Source organism: Lissotriton vulgaris, chromosome 9 (assembly GCF_964263255.1).
Source record: "Lissotriton vulgaris chromosome 9, aLisVul1.2, whole genome shotgun sequence".
Taxonomy (NCBI): domain Eukaryota; kingdom Metazoa; phylum Chordata; class Amphibia; order Caudata; family Salamandridae; genus Lissotriton; species Lissotriton vulgaris.
Window position 1 is genome coordinate 601,366,319 of NC_141697.1, and position 22,129 is coordinate 601,388,447.

Genomic DNA, 22,129 nt, shown 5'->3' on the forward strand with positions numbered 1-22,129 from the left:
AGTGCAATAAATGTTCAATGTATTTATCAAAACACAAGAGCCTTATGCGCTAAAAAAACATTCGGACTTAAGACGAATGAGGGTCAAGAGCCTGTAAGCCGACGCGTTTCTGAGCCTGTCTGTGTACTTGGCAGGCTCGTCTTCAGGGCTTCGGGGCTGGGTACCTACATGAATACAAGTATAGGGCATGATAAGTTTTTAACCCTCTTTTATGCGTCACCAAAAGCTGTTCAGCTGACGTTATTGTTACCTTTTTGTTGTGCAGTCTCTATTGTCTGATCATCAGATCGATTTCTTTTAGGGGACTCCTTAGATTCTGTAATGGAAACAGTAACGTGGTATGTTTCCCAAAGTTCTTATCTTTACATTAATTGTTGGTTCTCACTATGTTTTGCACTCACGTGTTTTAACAGCCGAGACGTTTTCGAGCAGGTTGTCGATCTCCGTTGTGAGCGGTAATTGACGTTGGCGCTATAAAGTCAACAGGAACTTTTTTAGCAATATGACATTATCCTGTTTGTCGGTACAAACATCTTAACGCTATAACACTGACAGCGGGTCATTCGGCACTTACTTTTTGTGTGTTCAGTGGGCGCGGAGCGCCGTATTTCTTTGTATTGGGACGCCACCTCTTGTTAGTTTGTAACCCTCGGCGCTGTAAGTTTAAGCGGATGGGGTATTTTAGTGACTCTTAGTGTAAAATTTTCACTATTATAAACGTTCAGTTTCCACAAAACAAAGATAAGGCACCTACTTGTACGATGTAGACGTCGAGCCTATGTTGGAGGGGGCGTTGCTCGATTTCAAGTTTGTTTACGAGGAATGCGGTTAGCGCTGCAATCAATTAATAAAGCGGAGGTTTAGGATTACGATTTTAACAAATGTTGAAACATTTATTATTTAGCGCCTGTGCTCGTTTACCTGTGGATGAGTCGCTAGACACGGCTGTTTACTCCAGAGTTCCTCAGATGAGAGAAAGGCTGAAAAAACGCGAGGGTTTGGTGTTTTTTTATATCACACAGTGCTTCTGGGACATGTAGTCCCAGAATTTCAGGATTAATTATTGAGAGGTGGTCTGTGCCGCCTACGGCCCAGTTATTGGTTTTGGCTTTCTGTATGTTCATTCAGTCCATCATTCACGCAGTCATATTTCAGGATTAGATATGCCTCCCTTTTTGCCAATAATGCTTCTACACTGCCTCCTCTTGCAGGGACTTGAATCTTTGATAATACTGACCACTTTAATTCTTTCTCAGTGTGGCCTAAATCAATGCAATGTTGGACCATTGGGGCATTTAGGACTTTTTGTTTGATCCTAGATCTGTGTTGGGTCAATCTTTGTGACACTGTTTGTGTAGTTTTCCCTATGTAAAGTTTGTCACAAGGACAAATGATTACATATTTATTTATTTTATTTATTTATTTGCAGGTTTGTACCGCGCTGGCTTCACTCCCAAGGGAGTATCTCCGCGCCTTTGGCTTCTACAGAGGGTTTTGAGGGAGGGAGTCTTTAAAGCTGATCCAGTCTGGGTTTACTGTTCAAACAAAAAGGTCTTCAACCTTTTCCTAAAGGGGAGATGGTCTACACATAGCCTAAGAGATACAGGGAGGCTGTTCCAGAGAGAGGGGCCAGCTATTGATAGGGTTTTAGTTCCATGTCTGGCCTTCTTAGCTCTGGGTACACACAGGAGACCTTGTTCACTTGATCTTAGTGTCCGAGTGGGAATGTAGGGCATAAACCACATTCATGCTTTTATAGTTTGTGAATTCCACGTGGGTCCATTTAACATTATGATGTTCAAATGTGGTGACTTCAATGGTATTTGTGCACGAGATGCAATTCCCACACTTGTGGTGTCCTTTGACCGGGTCTAATTACCCACAATGTGGGTAAGTCGCTTTTTGGTCTCTGGGTACCCAAATCCGCTCGGATTATTTGTTGCCCTATGCTCTTACTCTTTTTCAGGGCAAATAAAGGTTTTGGAAACGGTATGTCCAGGTTCGATAACAAGTGCCAATTTTTCAGTACTATGGCCTTGAATTTATTGGTTAGTGGTCCATACGTGGTTACACAGACTAGCTGTTCCAACGGTTTCTTGTCCTTCTTTGTCAACAGTGCTTCCCTTGGTGTGAACCATGCTCGTTTAGTGGCATGTTTTAACATCTTCCTAGGATATCCCCGTCTGGACAATTGGTCACATAATGTTTCAGCATGATTCATGTAGTCCTCTTTCCTTGAACAATTACGTCTGATTCGTAATAGTTGGCTATACGGTAAGTTTGCTTTCAAGCTTTTGGGGTGGAAGCTATCGTAGTGTAGAATTGAGTTTTTATCAGTTTGTTTGCGGTGAAGGGTGGTGGCTAATTCTCCTTCCTGATGGAATACCTCTACATCAAGAAAAGTTAAGCGGGTGTTACTGCTATTCATACTGAACTTTATATCAGGGTGTCTGTTGTTCAGCCACTCATGGAACTCTTTTAGTTGTTCCTCAGTTCCTCTCCACTGACACCAGATGTCATCGATATAGCGATACCATCTTAAGATGTGTATGCCATAAGGATTTTGATGGTAAATGAAGCGCTCCTCATACAGTGCCATGAAGAGCACCGCCATTTCTGGGGCATAAGGACACCCCATGGCGGTGCCCTTCACTTGCATGTAGAAGGTGTCCATGAATCTGAAGTAGTTGCGTTTGAGTGCCAGGCTTGCCAATTCAATAATAAATTGAGTTGGAACTCTATGGGGTCTCGGCCGGGTTTCAAGAAAAAATTCAATAGCTTCTAATCCCTCTTCCTGGGGGATTTGTGTGTACAAGGAGTTAACGTCAAAAGTGACCATTAACTCTACCTTATCATCAAATGGTGTAGTTTCTATTTTTGTGATGAAGTCAGTCGTGTCTTTTATATATGATTTGACATCACACATGAATGGTTTTAAGAACACGTCAACGTATTTGGCTAATGGTTCCAAAATCGAATCACACCCGGAGACGATTGGTCTTCCGGGTGGATTTGATAAATTTTTATGAACTTTAGGTAAGAAATAAATTACCGGAGTTCGGGGATTTCGCTTGCTCAAATAATCGTATTCCTTCGGACCTACAATTCCATCGTCAAATCCCTGTTTTAATCTTACTTGGATTTCATTTTGAATTGTAAAAGTTGGGTCCTCTGTTAGCTTCCTGTACCATTCTGTGTTGCCTATCTGACTGTTAGCCTCATCAATGTATTTTTCTTTTTGCCACAGAACTAGGGCGCCCCCCTTGTCGGCCGGCTTGACCACTATAGTTGTGTCATTGCTGAGTTGTCTGATGGCTGATTGTTGTTCTTTTGTTATATTTTTCTTGCAATAGTTCTTTTGTTTTCCTAACTGCGTGAGTGATGACTGAACGACCTGTTCGAATGCCAAGATTTGTTTTGGTATCATTTGGGATGTGGGAGTGAAAGTAGACTTATTAGACAAGTTAGAAGGTTCTGGAGTTCGGTTATTCTCTTTGTCATGGAAGAAAGCCTTTAATCGTACCTTTCTAAACAGATCTTGTGCTTCAAATTTTAAATTGACTATATCTGTGTTGACAGTGGGGACAAATTTGATGCCAAGTTCTAAGACTGCTCGTTCATGCGTGGTTAGTATTTTAGGTGAGAGATTAATTATAGAAGACTCTTCTATTGTTTGAAGTAGTTTTTGTTTCGGGTTCTCATATCCCATGTTTGTTGTGGGGGTTTGAACCTGACTCTGCCTCTCCCTTCTCCTTTCTCTAAAAAAGGATTTTGACGTTTTGATGTACCTTCTCTTGGATCAGATTCCCCTGAAGCCTCAGAGGAAGAGCTTTCAGAGAATGTTAAGAAACGATTTTTTGATCTTCCCTGATATTGTGACAAGGCACGACGGGATTCTTGTTGTGTATAATAATCTTCCCTCAAGTAGGGGTATACTGTTTCTATGTTGAACGATTTAAGGTCTTTCTCAAATTTACTCACTCTGTAATTGATTGTATTGTCTTTAAATGTTTGTAGATCTTTCTCTATCTTTCCCAAAAGGTCCTTCGCTTCCTGGCTACTATGGTTGTCATTAATAGCTTTAGTTAAGGCGTCTATTTCCTCCTTTTCCTTAGCACAAATTCTTTGGGCCGTTTCAACCGTATGGACCATCAGGTCCCGGCTGCATTTTGTGGCTATAAAACTAAAACCTTTTTTATAAACTGGGTCGTCTGTGAAGACCACCGGTACGTTTTTCACCTGGAGTCCCCAAGGTATGGTTCCTGTTTTTAAATGTTGGAACAAGAAATGTCCATGCAATTCAGTGCGTACATTTTTCTTGCTCAATCGCATTAACTTATCCGTCTCATTTTGTTGTTGAGCATTAGTGCTCAATTTTAGTGATGCAAAAGGCGAGGGTCCAGCAGTGAAATTTTTGATGTATGCGTCTGTGAAGGACAGGGTTTCTTCTTCGGACATAACTCGACAGACTAGAAAGCAGTCTGTTATCTAGATTTAATCAAGACTTTTATTTATTTTGCATGGATTAGGGGTACCCTCGCGGAAAACTTTCCGCTCATACAACTCTGTTACCAGGGGGGTTTTGTCCAAATGATGTGGCCGGGTAGGACAATTATAATTATAAAGAAGAAGAAGACCCGGTCACTCGTTTATTAGTTCTGCTCAATTTTTATTTAGGGCAGAATCATGCACTCAGGTATTTAATCCTTATGTGCAACCTGTATATTTTTTAGAAAATTCAGAAAAAGTAAATGCAATGATTTTTACAAATACTATAACTGTCCGAAGAATTACTTGCTGTCCTGCACTAGGACACATATATTTCCAAACTCAAATTACACATCACTTAGAAAAACACAAAAAAGAATTACACATTTATGTAATTTACACAAAACAAACATTTGAGAAAAAATGACTCATTAAGGTTGAAAGTACCCTGTCCACATACTTTCTATCAGGCCACCAAAACTGAGTATTTTTTTCTTTTTCTTTTGGCCTGATAGCGCAAGAGGCCACTAGTGCAATCAATGTTCAATGTATTTATCAAAACACAAGAGCCTTATGCGCTAAAAAAACATTCGGACTTAAGACGAATGAGGGTCAAGAGCCTGTAAGCCGGCGCGTTTCTGAGCCTGTCTGTGTACTTGGCAGGCTCGTCTTCAGGGCTTCGGGGCTGGGTACCTACATGAATACAAGTATAGGGCATGATAAGTTTTTAACCCTCTTTTATGCGTCACCAAAAGCTGTTCAGCTGACGTTATTGTTACCTTTTTGTTGTGCAGTCTCTATTGTCTGATCATCAGATCGATTTCTTTTAGGGGACTCCTTAGATTCTGTAATGGAAACAGTAACGTGGTATGTTTCCCAAAGTTCTTATCTTTACATTAATTGTTGGTTCTCACTATGTTTTGCACTCACGTGTTTTAACAGCCGAGACGTTTTCGAGCAGGTTTGTGTCACAGCCATCCCAGAAACTGGTTTGGTAATCTGAGGGAAGGTTACTTTCGTCGATGAATGATATATTTGTCTTAAAGCCAATCTCGTTGTCCTTTTCCCTAGAAACAGTTGGTTATTGGCTGAAAGTTAGAAGGAGTCCTTTGTTTGAAGGCCCCCTTTGTTTTAGGGAGTTCTTTTGAGAAAAGGCCTGTATCCAAGGAGTTGATAGCTCTGGCTGGATTAGCTGCAAAGCTATTAATGAGGATATTCTTACATATATCATCAGGACATGGGTCTGTTGGTGTTTGAGCTGGCCTGCAAGCTTATGCAACCTTGATGAAGTCCTGTGTGGTCAGGAGGTTAAAAGGTGATTAACGTTGGCTGTTTTCATGATTTGTTTGATTTGTTTTTGAGTGAACTGCATGCACTGCTGGAATTGTGACAGAGCAATGATTGAGCAATAGAGAGGGAAGCAAGGGTCTAACATCGTTTGGAGGGTTGTAAGTAATGCAGGTGTGCCAAGCACACAGTAAAGGCAAGTGGTGAAGCTTTCAACTTTACTGCCAAGGGTAAGATGCCTTAATGTACTGCCACTTCAGATACTGTGGTTCGAGGTCCCTTTTTCCTCTGAACTCTTCTAGCGGGTTTCTTGTTGCGATCATAAGGCTTTTCGTCAGCTTTCCCTGTTTAGAAGTCCTGTCTCATATTCAGGTCTCTTGATAACTGTCTACTCTTCAGGCCGCAGGTAAGCTTTGGTGGACATAGGGCAGGTTTCTCTGATGCAAGATGGGCATCCCGTCTCATAGCTTTCCTGGCTCCAGTCAGTTTTCCCTGCTATCTACTCTTAGGTTGTTCTTCAGAAAAAAAGAAAATGGAACATTCATGCTGCTCACCATTTAAAGGCTGAGCATTGGCTATTACTGTAGATGTGTGGTGTGTAGACACAGGCAATTATTGGAAAGAATATGGGGCAGATTTATGAGCCCTGTGCGCCACATTTGCGCCGCCGTTGCTTCACTTCTGTGACGCAGCGGCGGTGTAAACCATGCGCCGCGTTGCGCCCAATTTATAATGTGGCGCATCTAGGGAGATGCGTTACGTTGTAAAGCCCTGCACCACATGAAACCTGCGTCAGGTTTCATGTGGGTGTTCCGGTGCAGGGGGGGGGAGGTTCTGTCGCAGGAACGCCTTGGAAAAGTGCCCGAGTGAAATCTACAAGATTTCACTCAGTCACTTTTCCGACAACGTCAAAACATCAAAACCTTGCGCCTGCTTGAAGCAGGTGCAAGACGTGATGCACCATGTTGAGGATAGGCCAGGTTGGAACAGTGCTGGAGTTGCATCACGCCCGTGACACAACTCAAGCACTGCGCCAACCTTTACACCGGCAGATGCGACACGCATCTGTTTATCCTTGTGCCATGATGCGCCGCATTGTAAATGCGGAGCATCTGTGGTGGGGCAAAGGTAAACTTGCGTCACACATCTTTCCTGGCACATTCCTGCTGATTTGCAGGGATGCGCCAGGAAATGTAAATCTGCCCCTCTATATTTAGTTCTATGATTATACACTGAGATACAAATATGCATCAGTTTAGTATCAATGCAATGATACATTTAACAGAGTCCACTAAACGCGTAGCACAAACCATAAAAAGCCCATATCAATTTAGGGAAAATATAATGTTGCATGAATATGCTATTTACTAGATAGGATAAATATTCCTACAGGACGACTGTGCACTGTGCAGTACCTAAGTCCATGTAGTCACTGTCATTCATTAACTATGATTTCATTTGGAGTCAAAGGCGCAATAGGTACAGATGAGAACTGTGCAAGATTATTGGCAATAAATGCATAAAAGGAAAGAAAGAAATACAATACGATTTTGAATAAAACTGAGAGTGCTATAAAACAACTGCTCTGCTTCTGGATAATGACCAATAATCTGTAACCCATGACATAACTCCATGTGTTAGTCTGAGAGAGTCAAGACACTTGTAAAGTTTTGTGATGTCCTTTTTCACTGCACCATATTTTATAGATGTGCTTCATAACTTCTGGGATTCAGAGATTTAGGGGCAGATTTATGTTAACTGGAGCATCCCCAGGGATGCGCCAGTTAACGTGCGCCACAGTGCGCCACCCATGGTGCGCCGCATTTATAATGCGGCGCACCATGGTGCAAAAACGGCACAGATGCGTGACGCATCTGTGCCGGAAATGTGGCGCATTGCTGGAGTTGCGTCGCAAGCGTGACGCAGCTCCAGCAAGGCTCGGGGGTGCCCCATCTTTACAATGCTGCGTCGTGACCTACGCCTGCTTCAAGCAGGTGCAGGGTTTTGACGCAGCATTGCCCTGAAAGTGACTGAGTGAAATCTCATAGATTTCACTCAGCCACTTTCAGGAGGCGTTCCTGCGCAGGAACGCCCCCCCCCCCCTGCGCAGGAACGCCTCCTTATGGCGCAGTGCTTTACAACGTGACGCATCTCCTAGATGCGTCACGTTGTAAATAGGGTGCATTGTTTGCGCCGCAGTTGCATCAGATAAAGTGACGCAATTGTGGCGCAAAGAGGCGCAACGGCCTCATAAATCTGCCCCTTAGTTTTTAGCTTCACGCCGCAGCAGTCACCGGACCTTGTCTGATCAACAGAAGAAGAGTTTAAAAAGCATACCTGAAAGAAGAGCTCTGTCTCTGCCTACTCGTGAATTACCTTGAGTACAGTATTTGATTGGGCAGAAGTTTTGTGCTGCCATTCAGAAATAGTTCTTGTCGTACTTCTTGTGGCTCCAAAGAGGAGTTTATTCACCTAATAATGGTATGATGTGGCAGTTTGCAATGGGAGGATTCCTCTTCCATGCTGTAATAGTATTAGCTAATAATATTATTAAAGCATGAGGAACTGTCCACTGGGTGCGTTAACTATAGCATGGACCATGGTTTTATTAATAGGTGGGGGCGTGGCTTGAGCACCGATGGGAGAGGCGGCGTGAGCCGATAGCTCTGCGCCCGATCCCGACTTTAATCCTGCAAAACTTCCTGTACTTCGTCCACAGTAGCGGAGCGTGAGTCGGAATACCTGGAGCAGCTTCTCCGACCAGCGTTGCAGCATTAGGGGGCTCCACTGCCACACGGGAGCCGGCTGAAGTGACAGAGGTGCCGAGGGGGCGGACGGCAAAATGGCGGCGATCGTCGGCTGATCGGGGCGACCAACGTTGAGGGAGGCCCTCTGCAAGATCATCGGGGTACTCGGGGCTTGAGAGCAGCAAGAGCACGGAGAGGAGGGCAGCCTGCTGCCCTGGTGCAGTGATCAGCGGACTTGGTGTGTGAAACGATCTAGGAGGGAACCAGCGCTGAGGAGGCGGAACTGCTCGGTGCTCTAAGATGGCGACCGCCGGGAGGATTGCTCGTGGAGCACAATACGCCTGATACCGCAACCAGAGTATATCTCAGCGGCCTGCGGAGATCTCGGATACAGTGCAGAGAAGCGCGACGCCAGAGCGGAAGCTGGGTTGTGGAGGCTTGAGACACACGTGGATGCTGCTTTGAGGGAAAGAGCAGAGGTTGTGGCGCACTGTTTGACGGGATTTCTGAGGGACCCCGGCACCGTGTGGAGTGTAGCGGCGCACAAGGAACATAAGCAGAGGCATCACGGACGACGAGCGGCGAGCGGACACGTCCCCTCTGTGACCCTGGTGAGTGTGGTGGTGCGGGCCTGCGCCCGGTGCTACAGAGGTGGGGGCCAGGGCAGGTCCGCGGCGCTGCACGGGTGGGGTGCGTGGATACACAGCCGAAGGCATTGGGACGACGGCGCTTGGAGGTGATGTGGGCGCTACATTGACACATCCATGCTAAGCCTTGCTATTGGTGGGGGCGCTGCGTGAGTGCTGCCCTTTGAACACTGACAGTGCATGTCTCTCTCGGTTTATTGGCACTTTGCGTACATGCGGATCGTGTATATACTGGGCCCACAATAGTTCCTGGCATAACCCCCTGGGCAGCGCCATCTGGGCAGGAGCGAGCAGGCCCTGGTGGAGGGCAATCTATACCTAACCAGCTGCTGAACACGAGTGGCCAGTACACGCCGGGGATGTACAAACACTGACCCGGGCGCAACACCTCTGGCTGTGGGGATGACCACCTGGAGCTGAGCCCAGGAGTACAATTGCGGGCTTGAAAGGCGATTGAGAGCTGTTACACTCGACAGCATGAGTTTTGCGGCAGGGGCAACGGGGACAGCCTGGAGGACCCTATAGACGCCTGAGTGTACCCACGGCCCGTCTGGACGGTACGCAGCCCACATCCGACCTTGGGTGACTCACGAAGACTCAGAACTGGCTGTGGATAGCGCAGAGATAGCAGCTGATGTCCCACGCGGGGTCTGGGAGCTCTGAAGTGGTGTGGCCTTACAGGGGTAGGGGCCCGGGTGTTGTACACATCCAGTAGGTTCTGCATTGATCGACCATTGGGTCGCATTGGAGCTGGCTGAGTGCCACTGAATGGAGGGGGTGCTCTTAGTGGAACAGGTGGTCACATACTGCTGTAGGATGAAACCGAAGTCGAAAAAGGGGGACGGTGTGGGGCAGGAAGATGGCCATGATGATGGTGATGAACCTGAGGGCGCGACACAGGAACAGCGGCTGAATAAACGCCTTGATAAAATCCTGGAAGCCATAGAGGCGACGAAGGACTCCTTACGCCAGGACATAGCACAGGTTGCAATGGGTCTAGGACTCCTGAAAGCAGATCATTTGAAATTGGCAGACAGGGTAAAAGAGACTGAACTAGTCATTCAAGACCTGAAACCAGCGGTGGTCACAGTAGAACGCAAGTTGGGTGAACGCCTGGCAACCTTGGAAAAAAGGGCCGAAGACTCCGAAAGTCGCAATCGGCGCAACAACGTCCGGGTGGTGGGCCTGCCCGAAAAATCGGAGGGAACTGATATGATCACATATTTGGAGAACTGGTTCAAGACAGATGTTGCCCCGGAGGGGCTGTCCTCCTTCTTCTCCCTTGAGAGAGAGCACAGAGTCCCAGCCAAACCGCCTTTGCCTGGCCGCCCTCCCCGACCAATAGTGGCCAGAGTCCTTCATTACAAAGATAGAGATCTGCTGATCCAGAGGGCACGCTCAACAGGGCCTTTTACAGTGGGGAAAGGCACGGTCACGATATTCCCGTATTATACTCAAGAGATACAAAAACGCAGGGCCTCCTATTTAACTATTAAGAAAGAACTCAGGGATGAAGGGATCCAATACTCTCTGATTTTCCCAGCCAAACTGAGAGTGATTATGGATGGCTCAACACAATTTTTTCTAACACCTGAGGAAGCCTGGACTTGGCTCGAGTAATATAGAGCAGGGACGGACCGTAAAGGTAGAGGGGACCGCGGACCGCCTAAACCGATACAGAAGCGCAAATCGCAACGCCTCCGCAAGAGGAATAAAAACCAGCAGACGCAACAGGTCACTCAAATGGCTGCTGATAAACGGGGAGCTCTGGCGGCGACGGCGGAGATAACGGGGTCGCAGCCAGGAGGTTCAGCGGTGGGGACGGACTCTGAAGATGACAGAGGGAAATCGGGCACTGAGTTCTCGGACACAGACAGCACTAAGGGCCTGGTGGTCACGCCCCGAACAGCGGCGGGAATGTTAGATGAATGACCCTTTCAGCCCTGTGACATATCCTGTCCACTGAAATCCATAAACGTCTCCTCAAACCTGGTAAAAAAATCAGAGACAGCTTCATCCTTCTTCTGTCTACAGGCTGTCAACTTATCCCAGTCCATTTTCTTCGGGGGAATGAGAGAGTGCATTTACTTAATAATCCGCCCCGGCAATGCCAAAATCTCCGCTTTCGGCTTCTCCCCCGGCTTACGTTCCTTGTCCCAATCCTGCAATTCCGTCCATGTGCCACCTAGTTCCTCTGTATGATCAGTACCCTTAACCTGTCTCCACACGTCCACCGGGACTAATAGTCCAAAAAATAATTCAATATCCGCTAAAGTCATAACAGTCGAGGATGCGACTTCTGTCAATTCCTTATAATAGGCAGTTGGATTTTTTCTGGAATCTGGTAGCTGAGCCTTTCAAAGCTAACACCTCACTCCTTTTCCACGGTGTATATCCCCACTGTTCCTGAAAATGGACGTCTATACGTGCTCTAGTGACAGCATGTGTGACCGGATCTACCACTTCGGGGGCCTCAGGGTGAAAAATAGGGTGCACCTCATGCATTGGATGTATCCCAGGAAAATGGGGTGAACCTGCAGAGGGTAATTCATTTCTATACTGTAATATGGATTTTAAACTTCGCATCACCTCCCGTACCCCAGTGTTAGTCTTATAAGCTCCATTTTTTATGTCCTGTAGAGTCGCGGGAGCTACTCCTCCATACCCCTGCTTCCATAGCGCTATCAACGTGTTCGACATGTGCCACAAAGCATGCTGTTGCATCAGAGGTTCAAAATCTTTCATTGTGGACCAAATGTCTTCAAACGAATAAATGTTATTCCTGGCCCACTGACAAGCTTGATTAGCCACCACCGTTTTTTCATCTAAGCCAACTGTAGAACGCGTAAGCAATTTCCGCACCTGGGAAAGCAACCCACTCCCCATACCTCTATTCGGTGTCAACAACTCCTGACTGGGTGTAGCGCTAGCAGAGACAGCAGGGAGTGCTGAGAGAAACTGGTAGGGAGCGGGTGAGCTTGCCGTAAGCAAAGAAACAAGGGGCGCCGGCAATGATGGTGAGGTAGAAGACGCTGTGCCAGGCGGGTGTGGGGCACTTGCTTGTGGGTCCGAGACCCCACCGGAGGAAGCCGGAACCGGCAATGTGGGATACAGTGGCTGCGGGGCATAAGGGGGAGGGGGCCGGGCATTCAAGACATCCTCCATCTCATCCTGTTCATCCTCTCGCACTACATAACTTTTATTTTCCCTCAACCTACAAAGCCTATCTGCGCGCTCGATGCGTTGCTCATTCTCATTCTTTGTATGCTCCCTCGCTTTCTGTGCCATCGTCTGCGCCGCCTTCTTCTGAGCCACCTTCTCCTCTCTCAATTGACGTTCTCTAACTTCCTTCTGCCACATCCTTAATGAATCAAACATGCTCTGACGACTACGCCTAGCAAACAATTTGTCTTGTAAATAATCTAATTTAGCCACATCGAAAGAACCTGTCAGGGGCCACTGCAAATCCACATTGTCTTTAGTATATCGGTGCCATAAAGTACCAAACAAAATCGGAGGCAGTCCATGTTTCACATACATATCAAAATTAGGAGAGCCCTCCACGGGGGCGGGCTGGCTTTCGGCCAGTCTAGAATCTGATACACGACAGCAGCATCCGAAACACCGCAACTTACTGAAGCACGGCATCTTTACCACAATGCAATCACACCTTCTCACAAATTCCTTTACCTCTGTTCACTAGCTCCTAACACATCCACACACATATGGTATACATTAAATTCAAAAACACACATACATCCTATACATCAAAATCCTGCCAAAAACGTGTTACCAAAATAGGACAAGGCCCGTCGACCAAGTCCTGGGGAATCTGGACCCTACCGCAGACCGAACAGTACACTAACTGTTCTGAGGAAGGAGGACACATCCGCCACCCGTGTGACACTACGGATCGCTGCGCACTTTACCGTAGCGGGCCCAGAACTCACACCTACCAAATCGCCAGTCTTAGGCATTCGGGGTGAGGTCCGGGAGCCGCCGTGATGAGCCACGTCTCCACCACAGTACCACCCGGTCGGATTGACCACAAACAAATGTCCTCTCAACCTCCGTTAAGTCTGTCAGAGCACCACTCGCACTCTGAGTTCCCCGGAGCACACTAGCCCCAGGAGCGCACCGGCTCCTCAAACCATTAGAGACACCCCAGTCTCTCGGAGCACTCCAGCTCCTTCAAACAACAGGCGGACCACTCACCTTCCGTATGCGGTGCCGACCTCTACCGTTCTCCACCTCCGGCTGCCAGGACCAACACGGTCAGCTCCAGGTTCTGCCTTCCGGACCCCGGCGTAAGATCCGAACCGGGACCTCTCCCGATCAGCAAGGTGGGGCAGCGCTGCGAGAACCAAGCTCGGCATCAAAGTGGGTACCCAGACCCACCGTGCCGACCAGAGGGTCCCCGGTCTTCTGCTACCCACCTACGGGTGAGAAAGATCCTTATCGCGGGGTCCCTATTCGGGCGGCATCTGATAAGCGTGGCTCAAATCCACCCGAGTGACTTACCACACTCACCTATAGTTACTCAGTAAGAAGTCAGCCGGACAGTGGAGAAGAATAAACAAGGTAATTTTATTAGGCCACAACTCCCATATGAGAGGGCCCTGTCCGACCTCACCCCTAAGAGTGCGCCGAGAGGACTAACTCATATCATCACAGCAATACATTATAACATGGTACAGTGAAGTAGAACACGCCCCTTCTGGAAAAATACTGAACCCCAGAAAGAGGAACAATGGCATCATACAAGAGGCATCTGCACCTGCAAAGGCAACATTGGCTATCTCTGCCCAAGGCCACGGAGCCGGGCCTCAGCGTCTCTGGTGCATGAGAACACTACTGATAAGGAACCTGTTAGTTTCGGCCACAGTTAGCTGAGAAACGAAAACTGCTGCATTAGGGTTTTTTCTTATTCCTACGGGAGGGGGGAGTGAGCGAGTGCGACTCGCAGACACAGAGGAATACTCAAAATGGAGGCACACAAGCCAAGCTAAAGAAACTAAATATCTCCACACGTATAAATGAGTTATTGCATAAAAAGTAATGATGACGTGAAAGCATGAGCATATACTTCATTAGTTAGACACATGATGCTAACTTGCATATGTAAATGATAATGGGTGGGGCATCGAAAATTAAACCTATCACTCTCAATAACTGACATACTGACTGACTCTCTCACTCTCCCTCTCACTGACTGACTGACTGATTCTCTCAATCTCTCTCACTGACTGACTGATTCACTGACTGACTGACTAACTGACTCTCACTGACTCTCTGACTGACTGACTCCCTTACTCTCTCTCACTGATTGACTCTCTCACTGACTGACTGGCTCACTGACTGACTGACTCTCTCACTGACTGACTTATTCTCTCACTCTCTCTCTCTCTCTGACTAACTGACTGATTCACTGACTCTCACTTACTCTCTCTCTCACTGACTCTAACTGACTGACTCTCTCATAGACAGACTCTCACTCTCTTACTAACTGACTGACTGACTAACTGACAGACTCTCTCGCTCTTTCTCTCTCACTGACTGACTGACTGACTCTCACTCTCTCTCTCACTGACTGACTCGCTCACTCTCTCTCTCTTTGACTGACTGACTCTTACTGACTTACTGACTGACTGACTGAATCTCTCTCTCCCACTGACTGACTAACTCTCTCACTCTTTCTCTCTCTCAATGACTGACTGACTCTCTCTCACTGACTGACATACTGACTTACTCTCTCACTCTCTCTCTCACTGACTGGCTGACTGATTCTCTAAATCTCTCTCACTGACTTTCTCACTGACTAACTGACTCTCACTGACTCTCTGACTGACTGACTCCCTCACTCTCTCTCACTGACTGACTGACTGTCTCTCTTGCTGACTGACCGATTCTCTTACTCTCTCTCGCTGACTAACTGACATATTGACTGACTCTCACTCTCTCTCTCTCTCTCTCTCTCACTCACTGACTGACTCTCTCACTGACTGACTGACTGACTCTCTCATTGACTGACTCTCTCACTAACTGACTGACTGACTAACTGAGTGACTCTCTCACTCTCTATCTCACTGACTCACACTCTCTCTCTCACTGACTGATGACTTACTCTCTCAATCTCTGACTGGCTGACTCTCTCATTGACTGACTGACTCTCTGACTGACTCGCTCTCACTCGCTCTCTCTCTGACTGACTGACTGGTCGACTCTCTCACTCTCTCTCTCTCTCTGACTGACTGACCGACTGACTCTCTCACTCTCTCACTGACTGAATGACTGACTCTCACTGTCTGACTGACTCTCTCACTCTCACTGGCTGACTAGCTGACTCTCTCACTGACTGACTGACTCTCTCACTGCCTGACTGACTCATTAACTCACTGACTGACTGACTTCTCACTGACTAACTGTCTCTCTCTAACTCTCTCTCACTGACTGACTCTCTCACTGACTGACTGACTGACTCTCTCACTGACCGACTGACTTACTGACTGACTGACTGACTCTCTCTCTCTCACTAACTGACTTGCTCACTCTCTCTCTCTCACTGACTGACTGACTCGCTCACTCTCTCTCACTGACTGAATGGCTGACTCTCTCAATCTCTGACTGACTGACTCTTTCACTCTGTCACTGACTGACTTATTGACTGACTTAACTCTCACTGACTCTGACTGACAGACTGACTCTCTCACTCTCTCACTGACTGACTGATTGACTCTCTCAGTGACTGACTGACTCTTTCAGTGACTGACTGACTTACTGACTGACTGGCTCTCACACTGACTGACTTATTCTCTCACTCTCTCTCTCACTGACTACCTGCCCAATTCGCTGACTCTCACTCACTCTCTCTCTCACTGACTGACTCTCACTGACTGACTCTCTCACTCTCTTACTAACTGACTGACTGACTAACTGACTGACTCTCTCGGTCTCTCTCACTGACTGACTGACTGACTCTCACTCTCTCTCTCACTGACTGACTGACTCACTCTCTCTGACTGACTGACTCTCACTCTCTCTCTTGGTGACTGACTGACTGTCACTGACTTACTGACTGACTGACTGAATCTCTCCCTCTCACTGACTGACTGACTGACTCTCTCTCTCTCTCTCTCACTCTCTCTCTCACTGACTGACTGACTCTCTCTCTCACTGACTGACATACTGACTGACTCTCTCACTCTCTCTCACTGACTGGCTGACTGATTCTCTAAATCTCTCTCACTGACTGACTCTCTCACTGACTGACTAACTGACTCTCACTGACTCTCTGACTGAGTGACTCCCTCAGTCAGTCACTGACTGACTCTCTCACTGACTGACTTTCACTCTCTAACTAACTGACTGCCTGACTAACTGAATGACTCTCTCGCTCTTTCTCTCTCACTGACTGACTGACTCTCTCGCTCTCTCTCTCTCACTGACTGACTGACTGACTCTCACTCTCTCTCTCACTGACTGACTGACTCACTCTCTCAACCTATCTCCCATTGACTGACTGACTCTCTGATTGATTGACTCTCACTCGCTCTCTCTCTGACTGACTGACTGACTTACTCTCACTGACTGACTGACTCTCACACCCACAGACTGACTGACTCTCACTGACTGACCGACTCTCTCACTGACTGATTGACTGACTGACTTCTCACTGACTATCTCTCTCTCTCTCTAACTCTCTCTCACTGCCTGACTCTCTCACTGCCTGACTCTCTCACTGACTGACTCACTGACTGACTCTCTCACTAACTGACTGACTGATTAACTGACGGACTCACTCACTTTCTCAATCTCTCTCTCACTGACTGACTGATTCTCTCACTGACTGATTGATTATCTCACTCTCTCTCTGACTGACTGACTGACTGACTCACTGACTTACTGCCTCACTAACTGACTGGCTGACTCTCACTCTCTCTCTCACTGACTGACTGGCTCACTCTCTCAATCTCTCACTGACTGACTCTCAAAAGTGCCTCCTATGCACTTCTCAGCACGAGGCCCTGTCCCCTTCAAGGCCACCACCCCGACTCACACTGATATGGTTCTTCAAGTTAGCAGGTATATTGCCTACGCACGAACGATTGAAACAGTGATGAAGGCCGAAACATCTAAGCATAGCAAGCCTCTGTAGAAAGGGACTCCTGGCCTCTCTATGCATCACCAGTATGGTTAGGGAACATTCAAATATGTAAAAGAGTAAGTAATACTCGCTAACAAGGATGGAAAGAAGTCCTTTTCGGACCATGGTATCTTTGATGTACAAAGCTTATGGGACTTGCAAAAGAAACTCTACTAAAGAGAAACGCTTCCCCGTGTTTTAAAGAAATGCCGTTTTTTAGAATTTTAAGCGAGTCTATCATATTTCTACACTATGTATTTTGCATGATGTAAATACCAAACATGATAATGCGTCGATTCGTGCAACTTTAGAGCCAAGGCAGGGGCTCTGCTCTCTCTATTCATGTGTTGGCTCACCCACCTACATAATGAAAAGTTCCTTTGGAGCTTGATGCTGAGGAGGAGATGTTTTTCTATAGCAAATAGAGCTTCGATAACACGAGGGACTTGGCAGCTACGACTATTGTCTTGTTGTTGCTAATATTTGCTCTGTCACCGTGAGCAACGCTCCCACGGGAGCGTGTGCAGATGTTCTCGTCATGTGAGGTGCACGCGCGGCGCGCTCCATGGCGGCACAGGAAGGCCTAATCTGCGCGTCCGCGCCTGTCACTCCCTGGTGAGCCTCGCCCGCAGCGCACCTGGGCAGGGCAGACGGCAGCCGCATACCTGGCACTGACAGTACCAGGGCACCGCCCACCCTCTCGGCCAACGAGTAAACCCCGCCCGGGGGAGGCTCCGCCGCCTCTATATGAGTGGAATAGGCCACGCCCAGCCCGCACCATCATCCCTCACTCAGGAACAGAGAGTACGGAAACCGCAGGGCTTACAGACTCCCAGCCGCAGCCCACATCTGCAGCCGCCACCCGAGGGCCCTACGCCATGGACTTCAATTTAGCAGCAGGTACGATGCATGCAAGATCCGTGAGCAAACCCCCCAGGCTGGGTAACGTAAATTGGTGTGAATAAACATCGTTAAGTTTCAATTAATCAAAATGTAGAGCGACTTGAAGGGTTTGCATTTTCAGGCCCTACTAACACAGCGTTTAAAGTTTTTTTGCGCGCAAGATATTTCCATTTAACTCGCTGGCTTCCGCTCCAAAACTTCCCTATTATGTCAAAAAGTGGGTTTATTTCGCCGGCAGCCGGATGAATAGACACTACTTTAATTTGTCATGCCGTGCTTCTTTCAGAGCAGCCTTACACATCCGTAAAGCTTCGAAGTAGCGCTGGGAGTGTTTTGGGGGCTCCTGTGTTAATCCCCGGCAGGACTCTCGTCACAGGGTCGACGGGCCCAGAGCTACGCACTCAGGGAGGTGAAGGAGGGCGGTCACTCTAGGAGGGCGTTTCTTTCCTCTCTCTACATTAAATTAACCCCTAGGGACACAAACAAGTTAGTGATTTTTGAGGAAGTTGAGAATGAATACAAAAATGTTGAATAACTATGCAGAACGGCAGTGCGTTATTTGTAAAAGTATAAGTGCCGGCTACCCTGTCAGGACAGTCTGCACCACCCATTGCCCCTGCCTACGCTGCCAATGACACTACCAGTCCCTCCACTACGTATCACACGCCTACAAGTATGACAATCCAGACTCTTCCAGGGCACACACACCGTAGCAATGTCGTGGGTCGCAGATATTAGTCATTTTTAATGTATATTGAATTAATAGACAGCTAGCTGTTGCTGTGCTCATCTCTAAATTAGACAAACCGCGCCACCATGTGCCATTGGGGCTGGTGGTTACAATTAAGTGCAGAGCTGCGGAAATTGCTGGCTCAAATTAAGCAGCGAGTGTGTGTATTTTGGCCTTGTGATGTCTACCAGCGCTTACGTCCCACTGTGGAGGCACATGCCCACCTCGGTATTGTGCACTGTTTGTGCTGAGATAGCACCCTGGGCGTGGGTGGGTAGGAATTTGGCGCCCTAGCTGGCGTCAGTGAAGTAAATGAGGCAGAAGTAAAGTAAAGTAAATTGATACTTGTATAGCGCACTACTCACCCGCAAGGGTCTCAAGGCGCTTGTACGAATACCGCTGTGGAACCCATCCTGGCTTTCCCTGTGAGGGGTCCACTCCTGGGCACCCCCAAGGTGGAGGCCAGGCATCCTTTGCGTTGTGGGGGCCGTTGTGGAGATTAAGCAAGCTATTGCCCAGAGTTGCAGAATGGGACTCCATGATTGGAATAGGCACCGAGGCGAGAATTATCAGGGTGGGACTCCATGATTGGAATAGGCACCGAGGCGAGAATTATCAGGTCCGTGGAATTTTGAGCCCAAGACCCGCCGAGGCGGGGAATTGAACCCTGGTCCCGGGCTAGACCTCTGCATCAGGGTCTGCCGCTCAGTCCCTGGCTGAGCAGGGATTTATTTTTATTTATTTTGAAAGTTTTATAGAGCGCAAACAAGATCCTTGCGGATATCAGAGTGCTTTACAGTAAATAAAGTTCAGGCAGGAACAAGAACAAGGCTGGGGCAAGATGAGAAGGACGCTGTTGTTGGCATAACCTTAATGTACACAGCTCCCTGCACCCTCAGGATATTGGCGCCCCGAACCCAGCACCTCCTTGCTAAAGACCGGACCTGCTTGTGCACTATGCAGGTTCTGTATGCTCTCACAAGTAAGCTTGTCGATAGACTTGTCTCGAAACTAGCTTTGCTCCTCACAATTTGTCTTTGAGGAGGCATGGGATTCGAGCAAGGTGAATCAAATTGAGCTGTCATCTGGAGAGCTGACATCTTTTGTGTGAGACGTTGTCATGTGGTTAACCTGCCCAATTGGAACATAGGTAGCTGGGTTCGAATTTCATTCACAGGACCTGTACTTGACTAAACGTGTGATCTGGTGCAAATACCTTTACATCTGTAAAGATTGTAAATGTAATTGTGAGATTGAAAGGTGTGAAGCTGCACTTGATGCACTTAATCTCGTATTTTAATCCATCCGCCCCCATAATGTGCATTGGTTACGGTCTAGTTTTGCGCAATGTAAAAGTACAGTGAATCCATACATACATACATACATGTATAGGGCCAGAGGGCTGGACTAGATGGAAGGGCTGAAGCCTGCACAGGTGCTTGTTCTAGGGCACAGGAACAGTTGGCGGCCCTTGAGGGTGCCACATAAGCTGACATAAAATTTCTTGTTTCAAGGCACAGTTGTTATCTGCATGCTGGGGAAGAGCCAGCTTGTGTCTTTGCCCTGGATGGCAAAATGCAGATCCTACAAACAGACCAGCATACCATAAATGACGAGTCAGATGCTTCTGAAATTTAGTTTTTTGCACTGAAGTACTACTATGAAGCGATTTACCAAGGTCCTGGAGTATTTTCATTAGTCAAGCGCCCTTTTTCTATTCTCCCTTTGTGACCCCGCATGTCTTGCCTGCAGCTGCTGCATATGCCTGTACAGTACCAATATATGAAATCTGCATGGTTTTCCAGATAGGGGTGCAGGTCCAGCTTTTCCAGATAGGGGTGCAGGTCCAGGTTTTCCTGTTTTCGGAGACCCTGTTATTTTAACTCCTTAAGGGGAACAGTTGATAGTGAGGTCTGTGTGCCCCAAATCTACTTAAAAATGGAAGAAGGACAATAAGAGTGGATTCCAGCACCGGGCTCAGGCCCTACCAAATACTGGAGTGAAGCAAGGCATTTATTTAGCCCTCTGACTTGCATTAGAGTGAGATTTATTTTTTATTTTTAGGCAATTGAAACTAAAAATATTTTAAATCTAACCATTTTCCCTTCAAAAAAGATTCAGCACATCTTCTGAACAGGGAGCGGGGACACGTATCCATAATCTGCCTTGCTCCCAGGCTGCCCACTATGCAGAAGGAGATGGTTTTGCTCTCATTGCATAGGGGAATGCACTTTCATTTCTAATGGTGCTGTGTATTTGTGCCCATTAGCAGTAACAATACCATAAAAGGAATTGTGGTGTTCTATAGAGAGTTTGCAAGGGCAAGCCCGTTGAAAATGGACTTTGCATCGTGAAAGATAACGAATGGGCGAGCCATTCTTCTAAAGGAATATGCCACATTCTCTCCTCCAGAGGGATGGGTGGGCAACCACTCCTTTTATTGCAGGTTTGCCCTTCACTTTGGTGGCCTGCCTGTCTCCCTGCATTCAGATTGTGCAGGGCGCCAAATTCCTGCTTTTTACTGCCTCCAACTTGCTGCCTAATGGGATACTCACAACTCCTGGCAAGGTGTTCACATCTCGCAAAAGAGGTGTCCGTCTGTAGGACGGGAGAGATTTCGTACAGTGCAGCTTCATGGACACACTGTCGCCTTTGGGGATGCTAATAGGGAATGTAGGGCCTGGTCTATGAATATTAGAAATAGCGACTACCTCATTGAGATTTTCTGTGAATTACAATTAGGAAATCTCTATTCCTAATGTATGAAACTTTTTTCAATTTCATTAGCGAATCCTAATGGGTCGCAAAATAGACCTAACTCATGCATATTAATGAAGTAGGTCGCAAATGCAAGCCACTAGGATTTGCTGGCATCATAGGGATGGAGGCCTGCTGGGGTCAGCAGACCACCATGTCTGCGATTGCTTTTAAATGAAGCAATCTTTTTTTTTTTTTTAAATACCGGCCATTTTTCTTGAAAGAAAACAGGATGCATTTAAAAAGATACAAATGAGATACTTAAGTTTCAGGTTTTTTTTAAGAGTAGGCAGTGGGTCGCGGGACAACTGCCTGCTCTTAAAAATTATTTTTTCAACATTCTCAAAGGGGAAGGGTTCCCAAAGGGATCCTTTCCCATTTGCGAATGGGTTACCACCACTTTTAAAATGATGGTAAAGTATTACTG

At 47.1% G+C, this 22,129-nt stretch overlaps 1 protein-coding gene across 3 annotated transcripts in view; it reads left to right on the plus strand.

Annotated features, from left to right (window-relative positions):
- Positions 1-18,096: 18,096 nt before the first annotated feature.
- C9H19orf33 (chromosome 9 C19orf33 homolog) overlaps positions 18,097-22,129 on the plus strand; it is a 29,232-nt gene continuing 25,199 nt past the window's right edge. For all 3 annotated transcript variants that reach the window (XM_086938220.1, XM_086938221.1, XM_086938222.1), the window contains exon 1: positions 18,097-18,212. In XM_086938220.1, coding sequence (XP_086794346.1) covers positions 18,191-18,212 — 22 coding nt within the window. In that variant the 5' untranslated portion in view covers positions 18,097-18,190. The remainder of the gene's footprint in view (positions 18,213-22,129) is intronic.